At 41.2% G+C, this 11,818-nt stretch overlaps 1 protein-coding gene across 1 annotated transcript; it reads right to left on the bottom strand.

Moving 5' to 3' along the window:
- Positions 1–278: 278 nt before the first annotated feature.
- Positions 279–10,911, bottom strand: LOC109873189 (exonuclease V-like). Its single transcript, XM_031808659.1, has 7 exons — positions 9,815–10,911; positions 7,141–7,259; positions 3,684–3,786; positions 3,331–3,563; positions 2,927–3,034; positions 2,476–2,648; positions 279–2,210 (listed from the first exon to the last, which is right to left on the bottom strand). The coding sequence occupies exons 4-7, from the start codon at positions 3,488–3,490 to the stop codon at positions 1,707–1,709; spliced, it is 945 nt and encodes a 314-aa protein (XP_031664519.1). The 5' UTR covers positions 3,491–3,563; positions 3,684–3,786; positions 7,141–7,259; positions 9,815–10,911; the 3' UTR covers positions 279–1,706.
- Between the last annotated feature and the right edge of the window lie 907 nt (positions 10,912–11,818).

Below are 11,818 nucleotides of genomic sequence, written 5' to 3'. Positions count from 1 at the left end.
TAGAAATGTGTAACTACTTTACTTTTTAAAAAACTAATTTGCAGAGATTCATTTCAGGATGCTCCCTTTCAGGATTAAAAGACACAAATTGCATACTACAGGCTACAATATGGCAGACAAATCTTAAATATGCCTACTTTCCAGATTAGGAAAAATAAAAACTGGCATTCAAAATGACTGTTTTGGGAACAGTTCATATATTATAAGATTTATGATGGATTTTTAAAAATTGTTTTACACACTAGCGCTGCCAGGTGGAGGAAATGGTGGAGGCAACAGCAGTTCATGCTTGGTTTTATTCTGTGCTTCCTTGAAAATATCTCATACTAAATTACACTCATTCATCCTTTAAATGTATTGCATTGCATTTCATGGCATTCAAAATATTTTTCCCAGTATAAAAAAAGTGTACAAAAAGTGAACATATATATTTCGATAGTTATAAAAAGGAATATACACTTATAAGTAGTTACAGTGCCTTCAGAAAGCATTCACACCCCTAGACTTTTTCCACATTTTAAAGTAACAAAGTGAGATTAAAACAGATTTAATAGTATTTTTTTGCAAACGATCTACACAACATACTCTTGATTTTTCGCTCTCTCCACTGACATTGAACATTTTTATTTAATGGAAACCCAGAGTCAATACATGCTAGAATCGCCTTTGGCAGTAATTACAGCGGTGAGTCTTTCTGGGTAAGTCTAAGAGTTTTGCACCCCTGGATTGTACAATATTTGCACATTATTTTTTATTTTTTATTCTTCAAGCTCATAAACTGGTTGTTGATCATTTCTAAACAGCCATTTTCAAGTCTTTCAATAGCTTTTCAAACCAATTTAAGTCAAAACTGTAACTAGGCCATTCAGGAACATTTAATGTTGTCTTGGTAAGCAACTCCAGTGTATATTTGTCCTTGTGTTTTAGGCAATTGTCCTGCTGAAAGGTGTCTGTTGGAAAGCAGACAACCACATTTTCCTCTTGTATTTTGCCTGTGCTTAGCTCTATTCCATTTATTAAAAAAATAACTCCTTAGTCCTTGCTAATGACAAGCATACCAATAACATGATGCAGCCACCAACATGCTTGAACATATGAAGAGTGTTACTCAGTGATGTGTTGGATTTGCCCCAAACATATCACTTTGTATTCTGGACAAAAAGTTCATTTCTTTCCCACATTTCTTGCAGTATTACTTTAGTGCCTTATTGCAAACAGGGTGCATGTTTTGGAATATTTTAAATCTGTACAGGCTTCCTTCTTTTCAGTCTGTCATTTAGGTTTGTATTGTGGTGTAACTACAATGTTGTTGATCCATCCTCAGTTAACTCCTATCACAGTCATTAAACTCTAACTGTTTTAAAGTCACCATTGGCCTTATGGTGAAATCCCTGAGCGGTTTCCTTCCTCTACGGCAACTGCGTTGGGAAGGGTGCCTGTAGCTTTGAGGTGACTGGGTGTATTGATTCACCATCCGAAGTGTAATTAATAACTGCACCATGCTCAAATGGATATTCAATGCATGCTCTTTCTTTTTTTACCAATCTACCAATAGGTCCACTTTGAAAACTATTAGAAAACCTCCCTGGTCTTTGTGGTTGAATCTGTGCTTGAAATTCACTCCTCGACTGAGGGACCTTACAAGTATTTGTATGTGGGGTGTACAGCAGTGGTTCCAAATCTTTTTCGGGTTACTGTACCACCAACTAAATTTTGCTCTGACCGGTCGGCTTGGGATCATCTGACTCCAACTTGGCTCTCTTATTCACCATCATTAGCCTTTGTGATCTATCCCTCCTCCAGTCACAGGTCTCCTCATAGGGACACATCCTGCACTTCCAGGCCTCCTCCACTTCCACTCCCTGGGGCACCCTCTCGCCCCTCCAGTAAGCAAGGTAGCCCCTGATATTAGTCCTAAGCTGGGCTTCCTCAAACGCTACCTCCCTGGTGCCAATGAGCTTTCCGGAGCTCTGGTGGCTATACTCCAGGCGTAGCTTGTCGATAGCATGGAGGTTAGAACAGGTAAGGACGACCAGTAGGTGGTCAAGGAGCTCTCTGAACGTGACTGCCTGGAGGCCCAGTGACTGGGTGTGGGTCTGGAGGTCTGATCCAAGGACCCGATTAGGATCCAGCTGAAGGTTGTGGAGGAGATGGTCCCTCTTCACAGAACCCTTTACCATGGAATCAAACAAGAGCTTGTACATACCCACCTGAGAGAGAGAGAGAGTGAGAGAGAGAGGCAGAGGTACAGGTCATAGAGAGATGGATCAAAGAGATAGATCATATAGGGGTCAGACTCCACACGAAGAAATAAAGGAGACCAGAGAGGTGGCTCAGAGAGAGATCAAAGCCAGATAGAGGTCAGAGAACACAGATAGAGAGACCAGAGAGAGAGGTTACAGAGAAATGTCAGAGACCAGAAAGTGAGGGGAGGTCAGAGAGAAATATAAGAGTGTTTGACTGTCTGTAGTGTACCTGTAGAGCGTGTCCCTTGGTCTGGGCTGGGTGGGGCAGAGAGTTGTGACTGCGGGTCTTCAGTTCACTCAGGACCAGTTCCCCAGAGTCACTACGATACAGCTCATCAACCACACCCATGAAGAACATCCCTTCCAACACACCAAACACTGGGAACTCCTGCACAAGCTGGCCTGGGACACACACATGCAACTCTGTGACAGCGGTCTCCTGTGGTAATGTTATTTTACATTTCCCTCTTCAGAGGGCTCAAGATTGGGCAGATTGTCAGGATTCAGGCATTCTGAAAAAACATGGATATGCAATGTAACCTAATCATCCCAAGCTTCATTCATCCCCCCTCCTTTCCGCTGTAACTATTCCCCAGGTTGTTGCTGTAAATAAGAATGTGTTCCGTCAACTTACCTGGTAAAATAAGGGTTCAATAAATACAAGTAATGTACCACCATACCTGCCTCTAAAGCTGGGACCATCTGTAGCATGTTGATTAGCTTCAGAGCCTCCCTGTCCTCCCTGGTGACAGCAGCCACAGTCACAACATTTGGTTTCACCTCCAGTTCTGGACACAGAGATACAAGGTCAGGACATGGGTTATAACAAGTTTCCTCCATAACATTTATATGGAAAGCAAAGACAACGATAGCATAAATCCCTGTGGATGCATGTGTAGGTTACAAAATTACTAACATGAAAGTATTCTATGTGCCAATGCTCTTCTCTAACTCAGCATTGGCTCATGAGGTGGGCCTAGTTTAGAATGGTTATGGTAATATAACCTTATTTTTGTAATGTAGGGCACAACAGTCGTATGGGAAGAGATATGGAATCACATCATAAGCGCAACGTGCTGCTTACCTCTGGCGAGATGAATACTGGCCCCAGTTGTCACTTCTGTATTTTGCATCTCTAGCATCCTTACTTTAGGCTTAATGAACCCATAGGCCATTTTGATCTCACACCAAGACTGCTCACATAGCTGTGTAACGCTGAGGTGACGTTTAAGGAATCTCTCCATTGGGCTCTGGTTAGGGACAGACAAGGCAGCGCTCCGGTTCTTCACCCTCTCGAACAGGGGAGCGAGGTTAGGCCTGATACACACAGACACACACACACACACACAATGCGTTGTTGCTGATCAAAAGGATAGACTGACAGGGAAAATGTTGACTGTTTTCTGGGTTAAATTGTGTATGCTTGAATGGGTTTACCATTTTTTAATAAGGTAATCGATCCTCTTCTCTGTTGTTTCAAGGGACTGACCATCATCACCTAAATTCCCACCGAGAGTCGGACTGGACCGGTCAGGAGGGGCTAGAGGTGGTCACATGAAAGAGTTGTAGAAACTGCACCCTTGTGAAGTAAGAAGTGCTAAAAGTAAAAATTCTGTTTTGTATCATATTGTACAACAGCTGATGAAACGAACACTGTGAAAGTATGAAAAAATGTGATGTGATAGTTGCTGGTTGAAAATACAATCTACATAGGAGCTTCTAATCAGCCGGTTTGCGTAGACGGGTGTTTCGGCTTGGCTGGTGACATCACCAATAGAGTTCCATGTGACAGGCAAAATGTATGTATTATGTATATTATGGGGGAGGAGTTGTTGCTGTGGGTAGGGCTGTTAATGTGACCGCATTACCACCACACCAGCTGTCACGTGACGGTTTAGTCATGGTAATTAGGCTTCTCCAAGCTCTGATGCTGCTGATGGTCATTGGTAGCCTACCAAACTTATAAACTGCCTGGTACTCAGCACTCCATTGACCCTCGAATTACTCTGACATCAGCACAAATGTCGTCTAAAATCGAATCTAACACTTCATGAGAGCATAAGTTCACGTTACACAATATTTCTACAGGCAATGCAACTGCGTGAGAAAACAGAGTGATGGACTCTAATTAAAAAGAGGATCCCATCAGCCTTCTATAGACTAGGCCTACTATATTTATTTCTCAACTTTCCTAATATTAAAAACACTGCTTATCTTTACAACATGAGTACAGCATACCTGGCTGGCATGAAAATGAACCACGGGAAAAACCTCCTCCATTCGCTATTTAAGTGCAAAGACGACATGTATTTTTTCCCACTGCCCCTGTAACGAGACAGGTGCATGATAACGGTCCATTCTAAATCAAAACAAATGTCACACATACATTACCAGTCAAAATGTTTGGACATGCCTACTCATTCCAGGGTATTTAAAAAAACGACTATTTTCAACATTGTAACATTGTAGTGAAGACATCAACATTATGAAATAACACACATGAAATAATGTAGTAAACAAAATATATTTATATATTTGAGATTCTTCAAATTAGCCACCCTTGATGACAGCTTTGCACAATCTTGGCATTCTCTCAACCAGCTTCATGAGCACTTCACCTGGAATGCTTTTCCAACAGGCTTGAAGGGGTTCCCACATAGGCTGAGCACTGCTTTTTCTTCACTCTGCCATCAAACTCATCCCAAACCATCTCAATTGGGTTGAGGTAGGGTGATTGTGTAGGCCAGGTGATCATTCTTCTTATTGGTCAAATAGCCCTTACACAGCCTGGAGGTGTGTTGGGTCATTGTCCTGTTGAGAAACAAATTAAAGTGGGACTAAGCGCGAACCAGATGGGATGGCGTATCGCTGCAGAATGCTGTGGTAGCCATGCTGATTAAGTGTGCCTTGAATTCTAAATAAATCACAGACAGTGTCACCAGCAAAACATTTATTTATTTTAACACTTCTGGTTACTACATGAGTCCATGTGTTATTTCAAAGTTGAGTTCTTCACTATTATTCTACAATGTAGAAAATAGTAAAAATAAAGAAAAACCTTTGAATGAGAAGGTGTGTTCAAACATTTGACTGATACTGTATATGATTTAGTATATGTAAAGATGAGATTAAATCAAGAATAGTGTGATGGTTGACAATATTTCGATGGCGCCAACTAAACTAACCTTTTGGGATATAAAGAATGATTTTATCTAACAAAACGACCATTCATGTTGTAGCTGGGACCCTTGGGATTGCAAACAGAGGAAGATCTTCAAAAGTAGGTGATTTATATAATTGCTATTTGTGATTTTATGAAGCCTGTTCTGGTTGAAAAATATGTTGATGTGGGGCACCGTCCTCACACAATCGCATGGTATGCTTTCGCCGTAAAGCTTATAGTATCGGACAACGCAGTTAGATTAACAAGAATTGAAGCTTTTAAATTATATAATATACTTGTATGTTCATGAATGTTTAATATTATTTGAATTGCGCGCCCTCCAATTTCACCTGATGTTGTCGGCTGGTGTCCCAGTCGGCATGGAATGGAATAATTTGTCCCTGACCAAGGGGGGGGGGGGGGTCAAAATCAAAAGTAACAGTCAGTATCTGGTGAGGCCACCAGCTGCATTACGTACTGCAGTGCATCTCCTCCTTTGCTGCACCAGAGATGTTGCCCTACTCTTCCAAGGCACCTGCAAGTTCTTGGACATTTCTGGGGGGAATGGCCCTAGCCCTCACACTCCGATCCAACAGGTCCCAGACGTGCTCAATGGGATTGAGATCCGGGCTCTTCGCTGGTCATGGCAGAACACTGGCATTCCTGTCTTGCAGGAAATCACGCACAGAACGAGCAGTATGGCTGGTGGAATTGTCATGTTGGAGGCTCATGTCAGGATCAACCTGCAGGAAGGGTACCACGAGGGAGGAGGATGTCTTCCCTGTAACGCACAGCGTTGAGATTGCCTGCAATGACAACAAGCTCAGTCCGATGATGCTGTGACACACCGCCCCAGACCATGACAGACCCTCCACCTCCAAATCGATCCTGCTCCAGAGTACAGGCCTCGGTGTAACTGTCATTCCTTCGATGATGAATGCGAATCCGACCATCACCCCTGGTGAGACAAAACCGCGACTCGTCAGTGAAGAGCACTTTTTGCCAGTCCTGCCTGGTCCAATGACGGTGGGGTTGTGCCCATAGGCAACGTTGTTGCTGGTGATGTCTGGTGAGGACCTGCCTTACAACAGGCCTACAAGCCCTCAGTCCAGCCTCTCTTAGCCTATTGCGGACAGCCTGAGCACTGATGGAGGGATTGTGCGTTCCTTGTGTAACTCGGGCAGTTGTTGTTGCCATCCTGTACCTGTCCCGCAGGTGTGATGTTCGAATGTACCGATCCTGTGCAGGTGTTGTTACACATGGTCTGCCACTGCGAGGACGATCAGCTGTCCGTCCTGTCTCCCTGTAGCGCTGTCTTAGGAGTCTCACAGTACGAACATTGCAATTTATTGCCCTGGCCACATCTGCAGTCCTCATGCCTCCTTGCAGCATGCCTAAGGCACGTTCACGTAGATGAGCAGGGACCCTGGGCATCTTTCTTTTAGTGTTTTTCAGAGTCAGTAGAAAGGCCTCTTTAGTGTCCTAAGTTTTCATAACTGTGACCTTAATTCCCTACCGTCTGTAAGCTGTTAGTGTCTTAATGACCGTTCCACAGGTGCATGTTCATTAATTGTTTAATGTTCATTGAACAAGCATGGGAAACAGTGTTTAAACCTTTTACAATGAAGATCTGTGAATGTACTTGGATTTTCACGAATTATCTTTGAATGACAGGGTCCTGAAAAATGGTTGTTTCATTTTTTGCTGAGTTTACATGTGGACAGTTCTTACATTATGCGCCTCGGAAATGGACAACGACGCACGTCCTTGCGTCCCTGATGTGTCGGTCTTCACTTGCAGCTTGTGAGAAAGACCCGATCACGTGAGTGAGAGGTGCGTCGGCACACAGCCTGGAGAGGGGAATAATAATTATTATATTCAGCCTAAGGGCACAATGGCCACAAAAGGCATGGATTTTTTTAGAGGGCATTATGGCCACACAAAGGGGATGCAGCAGGGAAATTTGAGGCAATATCAAGTTCTTGTCAAATTGTGAATGAGTGACTGATGAAATTTGTACAGCGTGCGCAAAAAAACTAAGCAAAGCTCATGTCTTTCATGCCTTTCTTTAAAAAAATCATTAGTCACATCATGCAGCCTTAGAATGTATGAAACATCTAAACATATAGCCCAACATTTGTATCACAACTGAAGTTACATAAATCATTCTAAATTAAGCATATAAGATCAAATCAAATACAACAGGCAATATAGGCCAACACATATGCTTCTGTCCTTCACTGCACCAATTCCTATGTTAGACAATTTCCATTTGAACAAAGTAAATATTTTCTAGTGAACAATAAGAAACACACATGGTACACTGCGGTCTTGTGATGGTGGAACAGCTCAACCTAACGCACCAGTAATCTCTATCATCAGAACCTATTACAGTATCATTAACCTTTCACCTCTATATTCTTAGGTTAAGCAGCTTTCATTAGCACACCTGGATCCAGCAAGAAAGGAAGTGGAAACTGTGAGAGCCAGAAATCTTGCTTGTTTGTAGGTGACCAAATACTTATTTTCCACCATAATTTGCAAATAAATTCATTAAAAAACCTACAATGTGATTTTCTTGATTTTTTTTTCTCATTTTGTCTGTCATAGTTGAAGTGTACCTATGATGAAAATGACAGGCCTCTCTCATCTTTTTAAGTGGGAGAACTTGCACAATTGGTGGCTGACTAAATACTTTTTCCCCCCACTGTATGGACTTTGAAATGAACAAGGGAGAGGTTAAACGTAGGCCAAGTCTGGCATAAGCTTATTCCCCACACTCCACAATAACTCTGTTGCAGTGGTCTTAGGTAGTCTGCGTATAGGCTATTCCCACCAGTCATTATACCCTAATGTAGGCCTATTTGCCTATTAATCCATTAATCCATTCAGTTCAGTATGCCATCCATTCTGTAATTCATCTGAGTTGCAATAGGAACTAAATCAAAGAGAATAGAAATCCATGTGTGTATTCAAAATTATCTAAATTCAAGTTCTTTAGCCTATAACTTTAAAAATTCAATGTTTAATTTAGGCCTATCCAAATAAAAAGATAGCCTAAATTGTAATGCCTACAAGTTGAAGGCCTATCATTTTGGGTCCTGGTGTCTTGTGGAATAATTTTAGAACTCTATTTGTGTTTCTAGGCCTCCCCTTAAATATAGCCTCTAAATACATTTTTAACAAAATAGTTGAAAAAGCACATGAAGTGGCTGATAGGGAAAACAAATCTGGCAATAAGAATAGGCTATAGATAGTCTTGACCATTTGGGACCCCTTGGCTATTTAGCTCAGGACAGGTTATAACCAAGATTAAATTAAAATAAATGTTTGTCTCATTTATTGACATGGATATAGCCTTTATGTGATGGGGTTGTGCAACGCAAATGGCAATAACAAGCTTACATACAGAATGGAATTCTCAAATTCAACAGTCAAAATGCCTAATATAAGGCCAACAGTCTGTGTTCCCAAATACTGGAACATTTATGATTCATTAGGCTACATGATTACAAAAGTAGCCCCACGCGGCTTTAAAAATATATTCTAAAATTATATGGACATTAAATAACATCATGGCATATTTAGATATTTGAATAAGCCTAAATAATTTACTTTTTATTTTGCAGCTCAGACGGGTCTTTCAAGACCAGGCTCTTCTGTGTCTTTATAGTATTATTCTCACACAAGTCATTTGCTTAAGGTCCAAGCCTACACTACGCAGTCTACTGGTAAAATGTTGTTATGAATTGACATTCTAAAACAAGCTATAGACTTTTATTTTGGAAATGAAACCGGAAGCTGCAAAGCAAATAACATCTGGCCTAGAGTTGTTTGATTGACTAGCTAACTTCAACTTGCTACGTTCGGTTCTTGTCCTTTGCAGATGCCACATTCCTGACAAAGGTTTGTACATATATAAACAATTGTAACAGAGTAAAGGGAGATGTAAAGTAAGAATTTAATGTGTAAATGTTCAAGTAGTGGTTAGAGCATTGGACTAGTAACCAAAAGGTTGCAAGATCGAATCCCCAAGCTGACAAGGTAAAAATCTGTCGTTCTGCCCCTGAACAAGGCAGTTAACCCACTGTTCCTAGACGTCATTGAAAATAATAATTTGTTCTTAACTGACTTGCCTAGTTCTAGGTAATTTTTTAAATAATTCATAGTCGTAACATACGTTTACAGATCTAATGTAATGGTTGTTTCACACATTGCTTGTCTTATGATCCTGACAATTAACATATGGATTTTCTTACGATCCTAACGATATGTAAGTTCAACCTTATGGCAGCTATCTGGCTCCATAGTCGGGCTCTTTAACAAAACTTCCCCATGCAGAAAACGCCTTGGTCCAATGACTTATGTGTAATAGAACTGAGAACCATGATCAAGGGTTACTCACCGAGATGCTCTGACTGTACATCGAGTAATTCTGCATCACTTATGTCACCCCAGTCGTCCGATGGTTCCGTTGACGTTATGTTGGAATTCATTGCAAAATTATTCCTGTAAAAGGTGACCGCATTCGTCCTCATCCAAATATTCGTCTTCTTCTTCGGTGGGGTTTATCAGCGGTTAGCATCCAACGTAATGGTGCATTACCTCCACTTACTGTACTGGAGTGTGGAGAAACTAAACCCTACCTGCCAGCACCACTTCCGTAGCTTTCCAGCACCGTTACTGGCAGGTAGGGTTTATATATACAATTCTACTCAATATACTCTTTAAACGGATGTCCTGTATCCCCCTCATACTAGAACGCAGTCTTGCTCTGTCCCTCTCGCACTGTAGCAATACATGCGGTTTCAGTTTCCTGGTAATAGGAAAGTGTGATTATCACATTTAAGGTCTTATTAGCCTAGCCTCCTCTCCTGTCCCTTCATGTCGTCCTCCCTGACTTTCCTCAGTACTTCAAATAAATACCTCCCCTTTGAATCTCGATTCCACTGTTCTGGCCATCTCTGAACCATCACTGTCCATATCAGGCTTTCTGCCTATGACATTTTGTGACCATTTTGTGACGTTTTTGTTCGTTTCGGACTTCGTCGGTGATTGGTCAACAGTAGGGACTCTTCAATAAAGTCTGTTGTCATTCAACGGGAATCGAGTCGTTTTCATGCAGTTTCTTTAATTGACAAATACTGCACCAAACATTAGTTAGATGTAAAATTGCGAGACTAAGATCTCCTCTGCAAAAAACGTCAATTTGTGACAGATTTGAGTTAGATTCATTTAGTCTATTTTGAGTAGTTATATACTTGTTTTTTAATAGTTTTTCAAGTTTGGCGAGCTGAGTTCAAGTACGCAATCATTAGCCAGAACAGCCTCCTGAGATAGCAGACCCATGTTTGGAAAGTCTTCCTATGGATATTTTGTATCAAATTCCCACTGAAACAAATGTTGCGTATTACCATGACGGAATGCACTGCTGCTCAAACTGTTGTTATATTTGATTGGCCACTTCCGTAGCTTTCCAAATACCGGCCTGTTGCAGAGTAACCAGAAATGTTGTTGTTCTTTGCTCCTTGCAAACATGGCGGAGGTCAGTCTGAGAATTGGTAATGGAGCATACAGAATTATAAAAAAAAAATCATATAAACAGTCGCATCTGGGGATTGAGGGCAACCAAGCTTGCTGACAGAATCTCGGTCTGGCGAAGCTCAAAATGACCTAACGCTTCGAACATACTGACAGTGTTTTTGCATTTAATAGACCCGCGTTACATTAATTTCCAATGAAACGCCGAGTTTGCCTTGCAGAGGCAGGTGCTGTGTGTTCGGTGTGGTGCATAACTGGATTTGGATGTGACAAATACATTTTTATTTGGGCAAGATGATGGAGATGGCTGTTGGTCATCTTGGCAATGTCTATTCTGATCAACTTGAAACAGGGAGGAAATGGATTTATCAAAATAACACTAAAAGAGGCATAGGAGGGCATTCTATTCACCCAACATATAGGATTCATATGGGAAGACTGAATGCAATGATATGGGATGATTGTGACCTTACTTAACACACCTGTTGATTGGTTTCCACTTCCTTTCTTGCTGGATCCAGGTGTGCTAATGAAAGCTGCTTAACCTAAGAATATAGAGGTGAAAGGTTAATGATACTGTAATAGGTGCTGATGATAGGGATTACTGGTGCGTTAAATTGAGCTGTTCCACCATCACAAGACCACAGTGTACCATGTGTGTTTCTAATTGTTCAATAGAAAATATTTATTTTGTTCAAATGGAAATGTTCTAATGTAGGAATTGGTGTAGTGAAGAACAGAAGCATACGTGTTGGCATATATTGCAGTAAAAAAAAAAGAAGTTTTATTCAATCACGTTTATTTAAAAAAAACTCTGGTTGTTTTTGTCGCACTGCTTTGCTTTATCTTGGCCAGGTCGCAGTTGTAA

This window comes from Oncorhynchus kisutch, linkage group LG28 (assembly GCF_002021735.2).
Source record: "Oncorhynchus kisutch isolate 150728-3 linkage group LG28, Okis_V2, whole genome shotgun sequence".
Taxonomy (NCBI): domain Eukaryota; kingdom Metazoa; phylum Chordata; class Actinopteri; order Salmoniformes; family Salmonidae; genus Oncorhynchus; species Oncorhynchus kisutch.
The sequence above is the reverse complement of the archived record's forward strand: the minus strand, read 5'-3'. Positions and strand labels throughout refer to the sequence as shown.

Excerpts from the sequence above, each read along its gene's own strand:
- LOC109873189 (XM_031808659.1), bottom strand. The coding sequence starts at position 3,490 with ATGGAGAGATTCCTTAAACGTCACCTCAGCGTTACACAGCTATGTGAG. Across the intron at positions 2,649-2,926 it reads GGTCCCAGCTTTAGAGGCAG|GCCAGCTTGTGCAGGAGTTC; the intron begins GTATGGTGGTAC and ends TGTGTGTCCCAG. Across the intron at positions 2,211-2,475 it reads CCAAGGGACACGCTCTACAG|GTGGGTATGTACAAGCTCTT; the intron begins GTACACTACAGA and ends TCTCTCTCTCAG.